Source organism: Triplophysa rosa, linkage group LG4 (genome assembly GCF_024868665.1).
Source record: "Triplophysa rosa linkage group LG4, Trosa_1v2, whole genome shotgun sequence".
Taxonomy (NCBI): domain Eukaryota; kingdom Metazoa; phylum Chordata; class Actinopteri; order Cypriniformes; family Nemacheilidae; genus Triplophysa; species Triplophysa rosa.
The window spans coordinates 22,897,523-22,918,303 of record NC_079893.1 but is presented as its reverse complement, the minus strand read 5'-3'; the positions used below and the strand labels follow the sequence as shown (position 1 = coordinate 22,918,303).

The window sequence follows — 20,781 nt, the reverse complement described above, 5'->3', positions numbered from 1 at the left end:
AGAGAGAGAGAGAGAGAGAGAGAGAGAGAGAGAGAGAGAGAACGAGCGGGCGGGCGGGAGGGAGGGAGGGAAAGACAGAAAACAGCAACATTTAGGTCTGTGTGTATGTGTTTATGGGTAACCAATGAGAGTTAGGTGTATGTTTAATGTATAAAGCCAGTGGATAACTGAAAGTGTGTGTGTGTTTCAGTCTTGTTGTCATAAATGTTTTTGGAGGGGAGAGCTGGATGAACAGGTAGTATGGGTGTTCGTGAGAGCATACTATATACAGTATACAGAGAGAGAAAGAGTTTTGTTCAACAAACACTTTGACTTCTACTGAGAAGAATTTTATTATAGGTTGCTCATTCATCATATATGATAGGTCATGCAACTCAAAATTCTCAGTTGTATGGTCAACTGTATTTTTTTAGGTGATTTCCATGAAATTCTTTAGGTGGAATAAAATTGACCCCAGGGAAAAACATCAGAATCAAATTGCTCTGATAATTTTGTATTGAAAAAAGTAGATGTTAAGATCTCTTTTTTGTTATTCCAGACTTTGTTATCTTGGCAAATCAAAGACGTGTAAGATCTCAGAAAATCTAGAGGAGACTCTTGTGCGACTACTGGGGCGTTTTCTGGGGAACATACGATTTTTAATTTATTCTCAGTTTAGTCTCATTATTGTCTAGGAGAAATCACTGATCTTGATGACACCTGATGTGTGATGATTTGTGTTCCTTTCTATGGAAAGCTGCTTAAGTGTGGTAAAGTCACATTAATCTGATGTTAGTGTGCTCACATGATGTGAGTGAGTAAACGTTGGTATTGTGTGAAAATAAGCGGTTTGACTGACAGATTTGTGAGACAAAAAAGTGTGTGTCTGTTTAAGAAAAAGACAGAGAGAGTATGTTGTGACGAAAAAGCGATGGGGAGGGTGTGTGTGAGAGAGAGAGAGAGAGAGAGAGAGAGAGGGAGAGGAACAGAGCAAGAGAGAGGAGGGAGGCTGAGTGTGTGTAAGCAAGGCAAAGTCTAGTGTGTGTATGTCTGAGAGAGAGAGAGGGGGGAACAGATGATGGGAGGGAGTGTGTGCGTGAGAGGCAGCAGAGAGAAGGGAAAATGGTGAGGAAATGTGTGTGTGTGTGTGTGTGTACGTGCACGTGTGTGTGTGAGCGTATGTGTGCGTGTGTGTGTGTATGCGTGCGCATGCTTGCAGGTTTGAAACTGAAAGAGAAGGGGAGGGAGAGAGTGTGTGTCTTGGAAACAGAGAGAAGGCTCAGTGTGTGTGTGTGTGCACGCGTGTGTGTGCGTGTTTAGGTTTGTGTGTGTCTGAGAGGTGTGTGTGTGTGCGTGTTTGTTCTAGTGGTTGAGCGAGATGGGGAGGGTGAGTGTATGTGTGCTCATGAGGCAAAGAGGACGTGTGTGTGTGTGTGTGTGTGTGTGTGTGTGTGTGTGTGTGTGTGTGTGTGTGTTTGAGCGAGAGTGTGTATATGTGTGTGTTTGAGAGATAAAGGAAGGAGTGTGTTTGTAACTGAGATTCTGTGTGTGACTGTTTATGTGTTTAGATCTGTGTGTGTGTGTGTGTGCGTGTGCGTGTTGTGTGTGCGTGCGTGCGTGCGTGCGTGCGTGCGTGCGTGTGTGTGTGTGTGTGTGTGTGTGTGTGTGTGTGTGCGTGCGCGCATGTGTGTGTGCGTATGTGTGTGTCTCTGTGTGTTTGTTCTAGTGGCTTACTGTGGAGGGGAGGGAGAGTGTGTTTGTGTTCTAGACTAGAGGCAGAGAGAGAGAGGGCGGGTGTGTGTGTTGTGTTGTGTTGTGTTGTGTTGTGTATGTCCGTGTGTTTTAGAGAGAGAGCAGGGTGTGTGTGTGAGAGTGAACTAAACACAGAAAAAGAAGGTTGTGTGACTGAGAGACAGCGTATTTGTGTTTTTGTGAGTGTGTGACTGTTTTTTGTGTTTCTGTGAAAAATACACAAACAAGTGTATGTGTGTGTGTGTGTGTGCGTGTGTGTGTGTGTGTGTGTTGAAGACAGTGGAAAAGAGAGAGTTTATGCATCTACTTTGTTTATGAAAGAGGAAGGGAGTTTGTGTGTGTGTGAAAACACAGAGAGTAGGCGGATATGTTATATGTTTGAGGAGGAAGACTGTAGATTGTGTGTCTGTGTGTGTGATTTGTGATGTGAGACTGAATAAAGCAGAGTGTGTTTAGTGTTCTGAACAAAGGCGAGTGTGTGTTGATTGTGTGAGTCTGTGTATATCTATATGGACCGAGAGTCAGCCTGTGTATGTTTACATTATTCAAACGTGTGTGTGTTGTGAGAGAGAGACGGGTATGTGTTATGTGTGATAGTGAGCATCAGAGAGAATGCATTTGCGTGTTTGTTGTTTGTGTGTATGTGTGGAGATATAGATGTGTGTGTGTGTGTGTGTAGGAGAGACAGGAGAATATGAGACTGCGTTTGGTTATTTGAGAGAACGTGAGTGAGAAAGTGTGTGTGCTCTTTAGTAAGCATGTGTGCGTGTGTGCATGTGAGCCGAGAAGGGGGAGGGGTGAGTGTGTGTGTGAGCATGTCAGCTCAGCTGAAGAGAGGATATTTGTGAGTGAATGTGTCTGGGTGTGTGTGTTTGTGCGTGCATGAAGGCTTTTAAAGGGTAGGATGTGTTTGTATGTGTGTGCGTGTTAATGTGTCCTTGTGCATATGTGTGTCTCTCTGCCTGCACATGTGTGTTTTTGATTGTTTGTGTGGGGGTTTGAGTGGAATGGGATTTTGTGTGTGTGCGTGTGTGCGTGCGTGCGTGTGTGTGAGACAGAGAGAGAGAAAGAAAAAAACCTGAAAATTAGAGATAAACAGTCAAGATACACAAATGACCAAAAGGGAAACAGATCTAGGCGTGTGGAATGAGGAGAGATTAAAAGCATGCCGTTTCCAGTGTATTGACTTGTGGAATGAGTTACACAAGTGTCTATGTGTACATATTTATCAATACTTTAAGGAATTTTGTCCCAAGAAGTTGGCTAAATTGACAAATTTGCTTTGAGGATATTTGGGATGTCTTAATTGATACCAAAACATATAAAGTAAATCATATATATTTTTTAATTTTCAAAATGCAAAACATTGAGGTGTGATTTAGCATATATCCATTAAGATAAGGTTTTAAAAAAACATTTTCTATTTAAGAGAATAGTGGAATCAATCCAAAAAATACAACAATACAGAGGAATGATATCTTTAGGATTACTTTCAGAGCAGTTTTTTCTAGCTGCTAAACCATGAAACAGGCAATCATAATCCAGTAAAATTTAAAGGGATCACACATTTAAAACAGAAAACTGCAGTATGCAAGCTTAGAAAAACCAATGTTATCACCCATTGGTGTTGAAGCTAATATATTCTTATCGTTCTTGATGCGAACAGTAATTGGGTCATTCTCACGAAACCACTGAAACATCATGGCAGTAAAGATTTGATTGATAAAACATACAATTCGGTAACACAAAAAATGATCATAATAAAGATAATTGTGTTCTCTACCTGGGACAAAACATTATTTTGACATAGGAATTAATGATTTATGTATTTTATTGCTTTTTTTGCCGAAATTCTCATAACTGTAACACATCCTGACTGTCTGAGTGCATTACATGTTATATGTAATTTAAACAGAGTAAAATTTAAATATTGTGAAAAAATTTGGATGTTCTACTAGATGTTCTCAAATTACAAAAAAATGACAAAAAATGATTGACAGAATATTCTTTTTTAATAAAAATAAAGAAATAGTGGAAGAAAGAAGTGTCCATGACTGATATTCTCATCCTCCGTAACGTTTTTAAAGACTGTATAAACACACACAAATATATTTACATAAAGTTAGATTTTATGTGAAGAAACGCATCTACTCTAGTACCTTTTAAATAGCTAACAAGTTAACAAATTACTTTGCAACGTTTCTAGTTAAAAACTTAATTCTCATTACCGAATCCGATATAGGTAGTTTCCACATTTAAATACATTTTACATGTATAATATTCTATTAAAATATAATTCATTAATGTCTTATTATGTATGATAATAAAAACTTGCTTAGGCATCATTGCTTCACTTGTTTTTTGCAAAACATGCTATGAGATTGACAGTTTTAAATGGTTATGGTAATAAGAATTTTTAAGGCCTTTTTTGTCAATTTTGTTTTAAAATTGTGTTAAATTGTCAGTATTTTTTTTAAATTAATGCCTTTAATCATATCATATCTTGTTTTAAATGAATATTAATGAAATTTGTTGTTACAAGTGATTTTAAGAAAATCATGTTTGACATCTTGAAACCAAGATTTCATGAGAATTACCCAATTATAATTAGCCCTATAATATGTCTATATAGCTCTATAATATGTCTTAAGTATACGTGTGTCTAATAAAGTTCAATAAAACGGAAGGAAAGAGGCGGGAACCGGCGAACATTCAAAACATTTAATCAAAAATAAATAAATAATAAACAGCAGTAAAACAAACATAAACTAAACTTAGCATTTCCGGGCCCAGTCCTCTCTCGTCGGCAGTCCTGCCGCTCGTCCTCTTATGCTCCCGAGCTCCCCCGTGAGGCATGCGGGACCGGTGCGCGTACAGCTGATACTCATTATCACTCACGCCACCGGCCCCGCCTTCCTGCCCCACGGCTCTCATCCCGTCTTCCTCGCTACATACCCCCATCGCCCTTCACAGGCCAGGGGTACCACCGCGCATGTGCCTACTTCCCCCCCCCGGGGGACCCCCCTTGAGAGCCCCAGCACCTGGGGGTACGCACCGACGAGACGAGAGAATGGAGCCCCGGCTCAACCAGCCGAGAGGCTCTTCCTCGCGGTGCCATGCGGTGGTACTGGACGCTCCCTCACTCCTCCTCCGCCCCCTGGCGGCCGGCGATGGCTCCTCCGGATGAGGGCAGCCAGCAGGAAGTCCCCCTGCTTCCTGCTCCTCCCCTACACGGCGGATGGCAGCAGGCTCCGGCCCATGGCAAGCGGGGCTGACTCCTCCGCTCCCTCCCGGAAGGCAGCCACCCCACCTCAGACCCAGGGGCACGGCAGCGATGTCCTCGTGTCCTGGCGGCCGACGGTGGCTCCTCCGCCTGAGGGCAGCCGGTAGTAGGTCCCCCGCTTCCTGCTCCTCCCCGATTCGGCAGACGGTAGCAGGCTCCAGCCCACGGCAAGCGGGGCTGAACTCTCCACTCCCTTGCGGACTGCAGCCACCCCACCTCAGACCCAGGATACGCCGCGAGGTCTTCGCCCCGTCTGGGCACACGCGCCAGCACCACCGCCTCGGGCAGCGAGGACGAGAGAAGTCCGCGAGCGGCTGCCCTTCGGCACCGCGATCCCCCTCAGTGGCGAGGACTCTTTAACAGCATGTCCCTCCTTCCTCCCGGGTTTCGGCACCACTCTAATAAAGCTCAATAAAACAAAAGGAAGGAGGCGGGAACCGGCGAACATTCAAAACATTTAATCAAAAATAAATAAATAATAAACAGCAGTAAAACAGGCCGGCAGCCCCTCACGGATGACTGCCGGCCACACAAACATAAACAAAAATTAGCATTTCCGGGCCCGGTCCTCTCTCGTCGGCAGTCCTGCCGCTCGTCCTCTTATGCTCCCGAGCTCCCCCGGGAGGCATGCGGGACCGGTGCGCGTACAGCTGTCAGCTGATACTCATTATCACTCACGCCACCGGCCCCGCATTCCTGCCCCACGGCTCTCGTCCCGCCTTCCTCGCTACAGTGTGGGTTACAGTAATGCGGGAAAGAATACAGTTTTATTGGACTTAACATCAGTGTCATTTGCGCATGTTCTCATAGACCTTGGTAAACACCTGGGTAAACCATACAACAATAACAGGAGAAAGCTGCAAACGAGCATGTGTGTGTCATTACAATCCTGTTATTTATTTATCTGATTATTTATGTTAAATATTTCCCAATAGTCCTGCACTGATTTCACAGCAGCTGTCACAATGGAACTCAATCTGTATTTCAAAACACAGACAACCCAGTTGGAAAACCCAACAACTAGTCAAGTAGCCTATCATATAAAAGCCCTGTATAATTAAGGTTCACCAGACCCCAATCGGTCGTGTTTCTTAGGGGCCGTTGACACGGCTCACAAACAGCTAGATGGAGCGCAACAGAATGGAACAGAGGATCTAGCATTTGTATAAGTTCAACTTTTTTTACACAAGTCCATTTAAAAACGCAACACTCAAAAAATAGACAAAAAGCAACAGCCAAAGATTTTCACAAGATATAGAGATGAACATGTGAACATGTTTGCCTTTGTGGCCGCACACACACACGCACGCGGACAACACACAGTCTCTTAGGTCCAGATGGAGGGTCGGCCAGATCAATATCCAGTCGGCAAGGATGGGTCTTATCACAGCTCAATGAATACGTCAGACACGTACACACACTGAACACATCTGTAACCAAGAGACTGTGCACATCTCCACACTTGTCTATTTAAGCATTCACAGTTACATCTGTAGAAAACTGGGCTTTGGCTTTTATACACCGCTCTATTAATAACAGCTAAATACACCCTCACACACAAACCCACACGTGCTTACTCTCGTTTGAAGCATCACTGTTATTGTTGTCCATAGTTGGAGGTTTGAGTAAACCCCAAACTTTGATACGGAAATGGCCTTTTTGTGTATGAACCTGAACCATATCTCAAATTGCGAGATGTTTGCTATTGCTTTTGTGATTTGAATTTTGCCAGTGGATGAAAAATAGGAAAAAAATCCAATGGATAGGCTCTCTGGAAGGCCGACAACCCTTTGTCCCACTAACACAATGCTCTACAGGAACACAGATCTAATAGATGTTTGCTTGAATTTTTGAACCTCATTTGTATATCCATCACTGAAATGCTCTGATGGTCGCATAAAGATTTAGACAATTAAGGTATGGAACATTCTTTGCTGTTTTTGGTAACAGTCTCTGCCAAGGATATTTAAGACTAAAATCAAACATGTTTTCCTGACACATTTGTATTATTTATCTACTAAGAAAAGAGTGGGGTTTATTGATTGATTCGTGACATAGTTTACATTGATCCAATGATGTGACCAGTATATCGATTCATCTGTGTGATATATGTTTTCTACTCATGGAGTCCGTTTAATGAACGTCCGTTTAATGTGTGTTTGATGTAGACGTGGATGTGGAAGAAAAAGGAAGGGGACGCCAGTGAAGGTGTGCGACCGAGTCTTTGCTACAGAGGATGAGGAGGAGAGCACGTTGGAGCACAGCTACGGACCGGAGAAAGGTAAAACATTTGTTTTGTGACATTTTGTCACTTTTGTAGAGAGCGTTTACACCGACAGCGATTTGCCAATTTGAGGTGACGGCAGTTTATCAGTTTGTCCAAATTGAGGAGTTTGAGTATGTGAATTTGTATGTGGATGAGTGTTAAATTTTTATTCGTGTGTTTCAGGTGATAGTAAGGAAACACACAACAGAGAGAGAGCGCCTGCTACTGACGGGCCGTACTATGAAACACAATCTGCTCAGCTGTGGTGAGTGTGAGATTGTGTGTGTGTGTGGTCGGGTTAGAATACGCCACGTGTGTGTGTGTGCATATCCACGCTTGGAGGAGATAGTAATGATTATTGTGTGTGCGTGTGTTGTGTGGTCGAGATACTGTTTTGTGTTTGTGGAGTTGGGGGATTACTGGAATGCAAGCTGCGTGTGTTTATTGCAGAGTGTTTATTATCTTAGAGCGAGGGATGGAATGCATGTGTGTTTATCGCAGTGTGTAGCTGGGTTTGAGAGTGTGTGGTTGTATGTTTATTGCTGTGTTTAGCGATAGCACTGACAGAACTCTGTGTACATGGAGTCAGATGGGTTATGTGTATACATGTGTTTATCATGACAGAGATGTGTGTGGGGAACCAAGTGTATTTAATTATGAATTAAAATAAATACAAATTAAAAATGTTGTCCTCATTTACGTACTTCTTTGGCTTTTCAATGCAGCATTATTTTGTTTTTGTATGAATCATTTTGTTTTTAATAGAGGAAAGACACTAATACTGTGTTAGACAAGAATAGGGATGAGTAAATGATGACAATGTTTCATTACAAATGATAAGCGCATATAGTAAATAAACATTTAAGTGTGCTTGTAGTAGCCTGTATATTAGCATTTAAACATGTAAAAGCATGTGACATAAAGTTCACTTTCTTAAGACTTTTTATTAGTCATGGTATGAGTTTACATCAAATGGACCACTCTGATTTGTCATTTGAGAAGTTAATGTGTTATTAACATTAATTATGAAAGGCGTGGGAGAATGACTGTAACATACATAGGATTTGCATTAGTGTGCCGCTCTATGTGTTTGTATTTGTTTCGCTGTCTCATGTTGTTTTCTCTCATGCAGTGCAGGTGAGATGGGTGAAGAGGGCACTAGCGGAGGAAGGGGAGCTGTGTCGTACCCCCTGCCGCCGAACTGCCGCATTCGTGAGGTGCATTGTGGCAATCAAGTGCGACTGATCGTTATAGCGATCCGTGACATCGCTAAGGGGGAGGAGATCACAGTGGACTACAGTTTAACAGAGTGGGGAGAAAATGCTGCGGTAGGTGTAACCATGACAATGGCTAGCACATCTGAGCTCCATTTGCACATAGGTGATACTAATAATATGCAAATTGTTGACAGTGATGAAGCTGCTTTAGATGTTTGTGACATGAATTTAAATGCATGGTATTACATTTTTTTGTTTAGGGCACTGTATAGTTAGACTGTACAGTTAAAAGCATGCTTTTGTAAAGATGTTGTCCTCTCCTCCCCCCAGGGTTTCCATAGCACTGTGCCGTCAAATAGCTTGGAGTGCAGCTCTGACCACGAAAACCAAGTTAAGAAGCTAAAGGTATGAAATATTTTTTTACATTAAAAACACTCATAGGCCATAGGCCATACACTGAAAAATAGTTTGTTCAACTTAGATTAACTTATATTAAGAAAAAAACAATTCCACACAATTGGTTTAGGTCTGTACAACAACAACCAACTTGAAAATGTTAAATTCCTGCATCATAACTAGCAATAGCACATCACTCTAAAAAAGTTTGTTCAGTGAACTTAAAATAAGGAAAACTTCCACACAATTAGTTTAGATCTGAACAACAAATATGAAACAAGTTAATTTAAACAAATAATGTTTTGTTAAACCAACAAATTTAAGTTCCTGTGTTAAGTTCCTGAATTATCAAAAACATATTGACAAGCTAAACACAGTGACTATATATGACACACAACTGATCATCTCTCTCGTAATGAATCAGAATCAGAAAGAGCTTTATTGCCAAGTATATTTGCACATACAAGGAATTTGATTTGGTGACAGGAGCATCCAGAACACAGAAACAGCAACAACAGTACACAGAGACCATAACACAATAGAATACAGTACACAATGATTTAAATAAGGGCCTATGGGTATAAACAATTAAGAAATACAATACAATAAACATAAGATAAAGATATAGAGAGTAAAGCTATGTATGTACAAGTAAAAAATAAGAATAGACTATTGTAGTACAAGGTATGTGCTATATACAGCATAATGAATGAAATATAATTTACAGAAAAAGTTGTATAAAAAATAGATAGTGTATTATCTGGAGGATATAATTAATATTGCACTTAATTATTATTGCACAGAGTTATTAATTGCACGGTGTGTAAAAACATTTAACTGTTTTACTTTAACATTTAGTTACATTTAATTTCAAGAGGTAGATGGCCTGAGGGAAGAAGCTGTTTTTGTGTCTGGTTGTTTTGGTGCTCAGTGCTCTGTAGCGCCGACCAGACGGCAGCATTGTGAAGCGATGATGGCTTGGATGTGAGGGGTCCAGGGTGATTTTCTGAGCCCTTTTCCACACTCTGGATGTATACAGTTCTTGGAGGGTGGGCAGGGGAGCACCAATGATCTTCTCAGCAGTCCGAACCGTCCTCTGTAGTCTTCTGATGTCTGACTTTGTGGCTGAGCCAAACCAGACAGTGATGGATGTGCAGAGGACAGACTCTATGACAGCTGAGTAAAACTGTTTTAATAGAGTTTGTGGTAGGTTGAACTTCTTCAGCTGATGTAAGAAGTATAACCTTTGCTGGGCTTTTTTAGCAATGGAGCCAATGTGATTGTCCCACTTCAGGTTCTGAGAGATGGTGGTGCCCACGAACCTGAATGACTCCACTGCTGCCACAGTGCTGTTCATGAGAGGGGGGAGTGCAGGGGGGTTTCTCCTGAAGTCCACAATCGTCTCCACTGTTTTAAGCATGTTCAGCTCCAAGTTGTTACGACTGCACCAGATAGCCAGCTGCTCAGCCTCCTGTCTGTACGCAGACTCATCACCATCCTGGATGAGGCCAATGAGTGTGGTGTCCAGAAGGGTCCTGGGCAGTGCAGTCATTTGTGTACAGGGAGAAGAGCAGTGGGGAGAGAACGCACCCCTGGGGGGCGCCAGTGCTGATTGTGCGGGTGCTGGATGTGAGTTTCCCCATTCTCATTAACTGCTGCCTGTCTGTCAGAAAGCTGGTGATCCACTGACAGATAGAGCCAGGAACAGATAGCTGGGTTAACTTTGTCTGGAGCAGTGATGGGATGATGGTGTTGAAAGCGGAGCTGAAGTCCACAAACAGGATACTCACATACGTAGGTCCCTGGTCTATCCGGATGTTTTAGCACAAAATGCAGCCCCTTGTTAACTGCATCTTCAACAGACCTGTTTGCTCTGTAGGCAAACTGCAGGGGGTCCAACATGAGCAAGTAAGACTCAGCACCGGTCTCAGCACCGGCATTAACAGTTATTACTCATTGAGTGAAGCAACACATCATCATCATCTTACAACCAAACCACAAGCACCAGTCTTCTGCATGATAGTAACCACAAAACAAAAAAAAACATTAAGTGAGCATTAAATACTAGCAAATATTTATTTTTTCTTAAAAATTCATAAAATAACACTTCATTAAAAAAATTACTCTCCAAAATGCTGTCACATGCAAAGCATGCTGGGAGCTACAGATCAGCTGCCCAGTTAGTTATGTCAACAAACATCGTTTATGTAGTAACACACAAAATGATTAGGTTTACTGCTTTACAAATTTAAGTAAGTTTAACTTGATGAAATTAAGTTATGACAACATTCAAGTCACGTCGCATTCACTTGTTTATGTTGCATTTGCATTTTAATTGGAGATGGCGAAAAAACAAATATATTTTTTAAGTGTATCCAGTAATTTCAGATGGTCATATTATTTTAATAATTTGTGCAGAATTCAGCAGCACATATTATTAACAAAATGTTTGTCCTTTATCAAAATGTAATAACTTTACTGTCAGGTTGGTTATTTGGTTGCCAGATAACTACGCATTGTTTAGGCTAAAGTAATTACTCTAAAAACCTTGACAACATTTAATAGCTGATTAGAAGCTTTATATTTGGGATATGTTGTGATGCCGGTGTGAAAAGCTTCCTCTACGGTGGCTGATGGCTGTTTCAGGAGGAAAGCAGTCTTTAATTTAATTTAATTTATGCATTTGGCAGACGCTTTTATCCAAAGCGACTTACATTGCATTTTACTATACATTTGTTAGTCTTCCACAATTCACTGCAAATTCACCATTCTGTTGTGAAGCTCACACTTTTTCACAACTTCAAAACAATTCCTGATTGATTTTAAATAATTTTCTTGTTTTTTCACATTTACTTATTTAACTTTGAAGTACTTTATGTATGTGTGTTATAAAGGTAAATGGGTTGTAAATACAGTTTCTTTTTGATCTTGCAAGTCGTTCTCATGATAGTAAAATGTACACGTTCCAGACGTCTATTTGACGTGTGTGTTTACAGTTGTGAGATGTCCTTTCAGCGTTTATTTATCAATACGTCTCTACAATGTTTCATGTGGGATGTCAGAATGACATATAGCAGATGTTTTGAGATGTTTACGATTGTACGTTAAATCCCATTTTAAGACATTTGCGATAATCACAGCGCAACTCCAGACATCTGATAGACTTTTGTGTGCTTCTTTTCTTTCTCAGGAGGAGGAATCCGGCCCAGTGCCTCTTTCTGTTTCAGAATACCTCACACCTTCATGGTCTCTCTCACCCTCTTCTTCTCCTCTCTCTCACTCTGAGCCCAGCGACTCAGCCCACGACTCTGACGATGCCAGTGCTGAGCCGCGTATGCCGACAGCCCAACGCCGCAAGAAGCACAAAGCCTCTCAGGCCACACGCGCTAAGGAAATCCCAGTTCAGCAACCTCCCAGCCATCCTCCCTCATTTCCTCTCTCGCTCTCTCCGTCCTCGCTGCAGTCTACTGCTCCCTCCAGACCTGTATTTAAGTGCCCGGCGCCTGCAGGAGTTCCCGCTAACAGTGTCAGTGTGTCAGTGGGTCGTGGGCAGAGCTCCGTGGCAGAGAAACAGCGCTGCATTTACTGTCGCCGTCACTTCCGATCTCTCCAACGCCATATGGACAAACACCACGCCCACCAGCCGGACATGCAGTCTGCCCTGAATCAAGCGCACAGCACCTTTTTACAGAATTCCCCCCCATTATCATCATCTTCCAGTAATAATTTCCAATGTCCCCAACGTGTGGAGGTTGGAAAACCACAATCACCTCCCACTTCTTCTTTATCACCTGTTAGAAAAAGCCCTGCACTCTCAAGCCCTACTCGCAAAAGTCCTGCCCCGCCCCCAACGACCCCGCCCAGAAGAGAAGGTGTTCCAGTGTCGGTATTAAAAAGGAGCCCACCCACTCCAGCTACTCCCCCCAGGAAAGGAGGACGAAAAATAAAAAAAGAGAAAGAGGACGTAAAGGTTTCAGAGAAGACAAAGGCAACGGAAGTGCCCACTCTAGCATTGGTGGAGCAGTTGAAGGAGGCGGAGTCAAAACCTTTAAAGGAGGAGAGAGAAGAGAATGAAGGAGACGACGAAAGTGGAGTGGAGGATAAGAATGACCTGTCGAGGTCAGTCATCTTTAATTGAATACAAACCTTTAGTCTCCATTATCACTATGTTTAATAAACATCACATTTCTAATCCTCTTCTTTTTCTTTTCCCAGTCTGTGTCGTCCCCACATGCTCCCGCTGCTCTCCTCTCTCTCCTCTCTGGTGTTATACCTGCGACAGCTACAGCACTCTGCCTTCATCTCGCTCACCCGCTCGCCGCAGTCAGCAGAGGCCTGGCGACTCCTGTGTCACTCCAGCCTGGCTCTCCTCATCCTCTACAACCGTCGTCGCGAATGCGAAGTCTCCAAACTCACCATCTTCGAGTACCAGGCCCGCATCACACCCCAGTCTCCCAGTCCCGTGCCACCTGGGACGCCACCGGCCCTCACCCCTCTCGAGGCCTCTCTCTCACCCTTTGAGCGGATGGTCCTCCCCCATCTTCCTCGCGTCGGGGTCCAGGGGAAGCGTGGCCGTGTGCAGCCGCTTATTCTTCCACCACACTCTGAAGCATGTCTGGAGATGCTGTTGCTGACGCGTGCTGGCGTGGGCATCGACCCCCAGAACCCCTATGTCTTTGCCCGGCCATATCATTCGCCAGCCACCCCCCTGCGAGGGACAGACTTACTGCGCAGCCTGGCCCGGTCCAGCGGTACACAGCACTCGCGGGCATTGACGCAGACCCGTCTTCGCAGGCAAGTGGCGATACTTACGCAGCTGCTGTTGTTAAGTGAAGGCGAGGAGGAAGGGGAGCGCGGGGCGGCCACACAGAGATTAGAAAGTTTCTTGGAGAAGGAATATCACGTGACGCAGAGCTGCACCACCATTGGCCAGGACCCAGGGCTGATGGGTCTGATCGGACGGGTGGTGCTATGCGGAGAGAGAGATGGTGTCTTGTTTCGAGGAATGAGTTTGCATCACATCTGTCTGGAGTTAGATGGTAAGTGAGGGTAACATACCTCACAAATGTGTCTCCATTACACTTGAGTTCAGACTTTAATGGTCTTTTTTCAGTTATTTTAGTTACATTGCCAGTTAAAGCCTAAAATCTTGCTGTAGCATGACATTAAAAAACATTGTAGATACCGTTTTAACTTAGTGATAGTGTGGATCTATCAAAATTGATCTTCATACCAGATGCATACAGGACTAAAAAGTTCAATATTAAAAAGCATTGAACACATCAGTCATTACCGTAGTAATGTGCATACACCATCTCCGTCCCTTTCAGTGTTGTCAGGAAACTCTGCAGACTCTCTGTCAGAGGAGTCCGATGTTGAGCAGAGTAAAGCAAAACCAGAGACGACTTCTCCAACCACCACTGTCACGATGAAGAAAACCACAGTCAACAGCAAATCTCCCCGACCCAAGAAGATGAACAGCAGCACCCCCATCTCAGCAGGACGCAAAAGAACATCAGGACAGCCCAAACCTGGTGAGTCCACTACTGTGATATCCACGTGAAAAAATAAGAAACCATTTCAAAGAGCATTTTCGGTTTTTATGAATGTACTATTTATAGGTATGTGTTTAGGTAAAATTATTATTTTTGTTTTATTCTATGAACTACTAACAATATTTTTCCCAAAATTTCAACAACAACATTGTTTCTATTTGCACACAGAAAATGAAAACTGGAAAAACAGGTCAAAATAACAGAGAATATGCTCTGTATTTTTCCAGATCTCAAACACTGCAAAAAAAAAAGTTTATATTCACTTTTAAGCAATACAACAGTAATATTTGTACATGTACAGTGAGGGAAATAAGTACTTGATCCCCTGCTGATTTTGTAAGTTTGCCTACTTACAAACAAATGAAGGGTCTATAATTTTTATGGTGGGTTTATTTTAACTGATAGACACAGAATATTAAAAAACATCAGGGGGAAAAAATGTTATACAAAGGTTATAAATTGATTTGCATTTCAGTCAGTGAAATAAGTATTTGATCCCCGAGCAAAACATAACTTTGTACTTGGTGGAGAAACCCTTGTTGGCAAGCACAGAGGTCAGACATTTCTGATAGTTGGTCACCAGGTTTGCACATGTGTCAGGATACATTTAGTCCACTCCTCTGTCAATCTTTAAGGTTTCATGGCTGTCGCTCAGCAAATTGGAGTTTTCGCCTCCTTCACAGATGTTCTATAGGACTAGGGTCTAGAGACTGGCTAGGACATTTAATGTGCTTCTCCTTAAGCCACTCTTTGGTTGTCTTGGCAATATGTTTTGGGTCTGTGTCATGTTAAAGGCTCATCCATGACCCATCTTCAGTGACCTAGTTAAGGGGAGGAGGTTCTCGTCCAAGATTTTATGGTACATGGGCCTGTCCCTCAGCCCCTCAATGCGGTGAAGTCATCCTGTACCCTTAGCAGAGAAAAAGCCCTAAAGCAGAATGTTTCCAACACTGTGCTTCTCTGTAGGGATGGTGTTCTTGGGGTCATAGTCAGCATTTCTCTCCCTCCAAACACAGGAGTCCATTTTGGTCTCACAGCAGTGCCAGCACTTTCGCCAAAGCCTTTTCTGAATCATTTTTATGTTCATTGTCAAACTTAAGACGAGCCAGGCGGGCCTTCATGGGCAGGAGGACCTTGCGGGTGCTTCAGGATTTCAGTCTATTGTGGCATAGCGTGTTACCAATGGTTTGCTTGCTAACTGTGGTCCCAACTGTCTTGAAATCATTAACAGGCTTCTTCCGTGTAGTTCTGGGCTGATCTTTAACCTTTCTCATGATCATCTTTACCCCATTGGGGAAATCTTGCAGGGAGCTCCAGAACAAGGGCATTTGATAGTTATTTTGTATATCTTCTATTTCCAAATAATCACACCAACAGTTGTCTCCTTCTCACCAAGCTTCTGTCTGTAGCCTATTCAAGGTTTGTGCAGGTCTACAATCTTGTCGCTGACATCCTTTAAAACCTATTTGGTCTGGACCATGGTGTTGGGGACTGGAAGATACAGATTCTGTTGGCAGGCATCTTTTATATACATAACAAGCTGATTTAGGAGTACTTTCTTAAAGTGACAGGACTAATCTGTGGTCCATATAGGCACATAACCAATCTGTGGAGCCAGAATTCTTGCTAGTTGGTAGGGGATCAAATACTTATTTCACTGACTGAAATGCAAATCAATTTATAACCTTTATATAACATTTTTTCCCCTGATTTTTCTATCAGGGATTTTTTTTGTCTATCAGTTAAAATAAACCCACCATAAAAATTATAGACCCTTCATTTGTTTGTAAGTAGGTAAACTTACAAAATCAGCAGGGGATAAAATACTTATTTCCCGCACTGTATTTAGGAAAAGTTCAAAAATATTTTTTATGTGATAACCTCAATGTTTGTCACAGTTTTCATGTGTCTTGTCATGCTGTTTTTCACATTGCTGTTGAAAAACTTTGTCACTATTGGGGTTTGATTTTGTTAAAATTCAACAAACACTGGACTAGAATAACCACAATACATCTAGAAATGCTGATTTGAAATGAAAATTTGGAATGGACCCTTCATTTTTTCCACAGCTGTACAGTATATAGTGTGACTTGAGGATAACACTAACACAATGGTCACAGTAATGTGTGTTTACATCAGGGTTAATTATATTTATTTTTATTTAGATTTTTGATCTAGCACTGGTTTAAGGTTCAGAGTTCAGACTAGTGCAAAGTATACTTTAATGTAGCTTGGTTAACTAAGAATAGAAAAAACAGAAACAATGGATTCATTTATCATTTTTAATATACATACGTATATATATTTTTTTGTTTGCTTATGACAAAGCGCTTTCTATACTGAAGAATAGAGCAGACGTTGCTGTTGAGCATAAGATGTAGCTATGACATATCTGCTTTTGTATTTTATTTTCCCTAACATTAAAATTGTCTGAAGTAGTGTTTCGTCTGAAGTGCCTCATTGACTATTCTAATAGTCAATGCATTTGATGCACCACAAGCATAAATTCGCTGGTAATATGCTTATAGGTGTATGTGTAACCGAATGGTTCTGTATACATGATAATCTGCATATTCCAAATAAACTAGGCGTGTACTTTGTGTTCCCGCTATTTGCTTGTGTAAATACTGGAGATGCATTTTTGTACATCTGCACAGAAATAATATAAAAATAGTTATTTATTTATGTAGCATTCCTTTAAGGGTTCTGATAAGCTGTCGTATTTGCCTGTTGTTACTTATGCATCACTTTTCTCACCATTTAAGGGTTTATTTAGAAATAAAATCACACTGTCAACTGTTATATAATAAAGAGTGACATTTCCTGTACATTTCAATTCACAGAAATTTTACAATGTAATGTTGTCTCTGTTGTTTTTGTCACATCAATAACTCTTTCTTTTTAAAATAGAAAACTTGTGGATAGACTATTATTTTTCTGATCTCTGGACTCTATCATCAATGATTCAGTAAAATATAAACAGATGAAGTGTATTGGTAATAATTACATTCCCTAAGAATTTATATTTCAAGACAAAAAATAGGTACACACTGCTGGATTTGCCAAAAAAGTAATGCGTTACTTCATTCGTTACTTTACGCCAACAGTCATCAGTGCACAACCTGCCATTTTTCCACTTCATTGCCATTCAAATTTAGTCCACAATGACACGCCATCTTGCATAAGGCCAGGGGCAAAGGCCCGAGACCTTCAGCACAGCTCCGGCTCATTGACCCGAGTGTGTGTGGGCCTGGAGAAGTTTGGGGCTGTGTGAGTGCTTCAGTGTGTTTACTGGGAAATAATGATTAACACACATTCTAATTTTTATTTCAGGTAAACGTGGTGTGCTGAAGCGGCCTTGGTCTGAGGCAGAGCGGGCGGCCGTGGAGTCCCACCTGGTACGTAACATTATGGAGCTGCGCGTGCCCGCCAAAGCTGACTGCGAACGCTGTCTGGAGCTCTGCCCCCTGCTGGTCTCTAACCGCCGGGATTGGAGGGCTGTTAAATTCTACTGTCACAATCGTATCCAACTGTTAAAGAAAACCCAGCAGAGACTGGGTCCGCCCGCCGTGTCCGTCTGCTGAAGGGGTTTCCGGTTATATGAAAATATTGACATGGTACATTCACAGTAACCAACGTATAAAGAAGGCTTTAATTAATGTGACGTATGTGTTTTGTGTTCAGTGTGTAAAATGTGAAAACAGTACACGTGGTACAGCGCTATTCTGGGGGGTAGAAGGACATACACATGTAAACTTGTTTTGTGTATCTATTCAATATGTTATGTCTTTTAAGAACACTAACTATTGTCCGTACAATCAGCATGAGCTTTATTACTGACGGTTTGAAAGTATATGGACATTTTTTGATCAGCTGAAAGTCTGAATGGTTTCGTTTAGCCTCGACCGCATCTTCTCCAGTTCAAGATAGAGAAAGAGGCAAACTGGACACTATGTGCCTTAATGGCAGTAAAACGTCAATCCCAAACTTAAAGAACAGGATCAAGATTATTAAGGATAAGAAATAGAGAATAGTTTAACACCATCTTTCATTTCGTTTGTTTATCATTTTCGCTCAGTTAGATTACAAAGGTCTCTTTTGAAGCCAACACGGTTTTTTACATTTTATAAAATATATACATTTCTTTTATTTTTATACTTTGTTTTGATGGTTGGATTGTTAACATTTCATTGAGGTCCCTCGTGATTTATTGCTGATGTTAAATCTAGTCGTTCTGAACTGGAAAGGTTCATTGTTATATTAGTTATGTTGTAGCTTGTCCTGACCATTCAGCACTGCTACGAGTCCTGTTATTTGAAAATGATGTGATTGTGTACGTTTGGTTACTTGTTTACTTTGTATTCATCTGTCAAAGCTGCAATTTAAACTGTATGTTAGAAACACACGATCACCACACCCAACACCTCAGTTTCTATTCTAATGATGTATTTGCTGTTTTGTTATCTGTCCTTTTACAATGTGCACATACACGTACACACATTTTGCATATATGTTGTTATTGCTATTAATAGTAGTATTGTTATTACTCTTAAAACTTCCTGTGGCGAGTGTTTTTCCGATTCCAATTAAATGTAAATATTGAATGTAAATATTGGCAGAATACCACAGAGCTCCTTGTAAATACATTGTGGGTAAGACATGCTTGTTTTTGTGTTGTCTGTGTCTTTTTGTGTGCTTGTTTGTAAGTTTCGATTTTCCTTATGTCTTGCACATGTATATATCTCTTAAATGCCATATAAACAAGAGCAGCAAAATGCAAATATCTCATATACAGTAACTTCATATCGTTAATAACATTTCATTTGGGCAGTTGATTTTGTAAACAGTACTATTTTATTATTAGTATTCAACAGTATTCAAAGGCCCCCCCACCCAATAAACTGACAAATAATAAGAAATATCTTTGATTTTAGTTGTTTTAAAATGTATTTCAATGCTCATTTTGTCTAATTTTAAATTGTTAGGTATCCCGAGGCCCTCTTGGAAGTCAGATGGGGCCCCCCTGTTGAGAACCACTGATTATGGGCAAAATCATTATCTGCTTTAAAAATATTCAAAAACTATGAGATTGCTTGTAATGTAATATAATGTAATGTTATGTAACAGGACCAAAATAGATTTTTTTCCCTAAAAATTACTCATATTTTCTTCAGAGAATGCTCACTAATATAACAAATACTGTTGATGTTCTTAATATAACTGTTATAACTGAATTTGCACACATTTACAACCTTAAACTTTGCATCCGATTTGTAAAATGTCCCTCTGTAAAAAAACACACATTAAACTTGGATCAAAATTTTGTTTCTCTTAAGATTGACACCATTTGTCATCTAATTTACAGTAGTTAATAGCTCATCATTTCAAGAACTTTTCATAATGGCTGTCAAGCATTCAAAAGTTTTAAAATGAGCTTGTCAACTTCAACAACACAGTGTTTCATTTAGAATCTTTTTTAAAGAAAAGTAGCAGTTTTGGAGATACAAGGTCTCCTCCCGACAGCAACAATACGGAACACTTACATTTGACATCTTACCATTGTTGTCACGTTCTACAGTCGTGGCCAAAAGTTTTGAGAATGACACAAATATTAGTTTTCACCAAGTCTACTGCTTCAGTGATTTTTATATATTTTTGTCAGATGTTACTATGGTATACTGAAGTATAATTGCAAGCATTCATAAGTGTCAAAGGCTTTTATTGACAATTACATTAAGTTTAGGCAAAGATATTTGCAGTGTTGACCCTTCTTTTTCAAGACCTCTGCAATTCGCCCGGGCATGCTGTCAATCAACTTCTGGGCCACATCCTCACTGATGGCAGCCCATTCTTGCATAATCAATGCTTGGAGTTTGCCAGAATTTGTAAATTTTTGTTTTGCTTGAGGATTGACCTCTCAATGGGATTAAGGTCCAGGGAGTTTCCTGGCCATGGACCCAAAATGATGATGTTTTGGTCCCCGAGCCACTTGGTTATTACTTTTGCCTTATGGCAAGGTGCTCAATTATGCTGGAAAAGGCATTGTTCATCACCAAACTGTTCTTGAATGGTTGGGATAAGTTGCTCTCGGAGGATGTTTTTGTACCATTCTTTGTTTATGGCTGTGTTCTTAGGCAAAATTGTGAGTGAGCCCAGTCCCTTGGCTGTGAAGCAACCCCACACATGAATGGTCTCAGGATGCTTTACTGTTGGCATGACACAGGACTGATTGTAGCGCTCACCTTTTCTTCTCCGGACAATCTTTTTTCCGGATACCCCAAACAATCGGAAAGGGGATTCGTCAGAGAAAATGACTTTACCCCAGTCCTCAGC

The 20,781-nt window shown here is 41.2% G+C and overlaps 1 protein-coding gene across 3 annotated transcripts in view; it reads left to right on the top strand.

Moving 5' to 3' along the window:
- si:dkey-117m1.4 (uncharacterized) overlaps positions 1 to 19,759 on the top strand; it is a 23,944-nt gene extending 4,185 nt beyond the window's left edge. The window contains exons 1-9 of one of the 3 annotated variants that reach the window (XM_057331124.1): positions 82 to 1,104; positions 7,183 to 7,295; positions 7,464 to 7,545; positions 8,418 to 8,608; positions 8,828 to 8,902; positions 12,084 to 13,012; positions 13,109 to 13,932; positions 14,224 to 14,427; positions 17,782 to 19,759. In XM_057331124.1, coding sequence (XP_057187107.1) covers positions 7,251 to 7,295; positions 7,464 to 7,545; positions 8,418 to 8,608; positions 8,828 to 8,902; positions 12,084 to 13,012; positions 13,109 to 13,932; positions 14,224 to 14,427; positions 17,782 to 18,032 — 2,601 coding nt within the window. In that variant the 5' untranslated portion in view covers positions 82 to 1,104; positions 7,183 to 7,250 and the 3' untranslated portion in view covers positions 18,033 to 19,759. Of the gene's footprint in view, positions 1 to 81; positions 1,105 to 7,182; positions 7,296 to 7,463; positions 7,546 to 8,412; positions 8,609 to 8,827; positions 8,903 to 12,083; positions 13,013 to 13,108; positions 13,933 to 14,223; positions 14,428 to 17,781 lie in introns of those variants that run through there. The other 2 variants (XM_057331122.1, XM_057331121.1) reach the window with 2 other exon arrangements.
- The last annotated feature ends 1,022 nt before the right edge of the window (positions 19,760 to 20,781 follow it).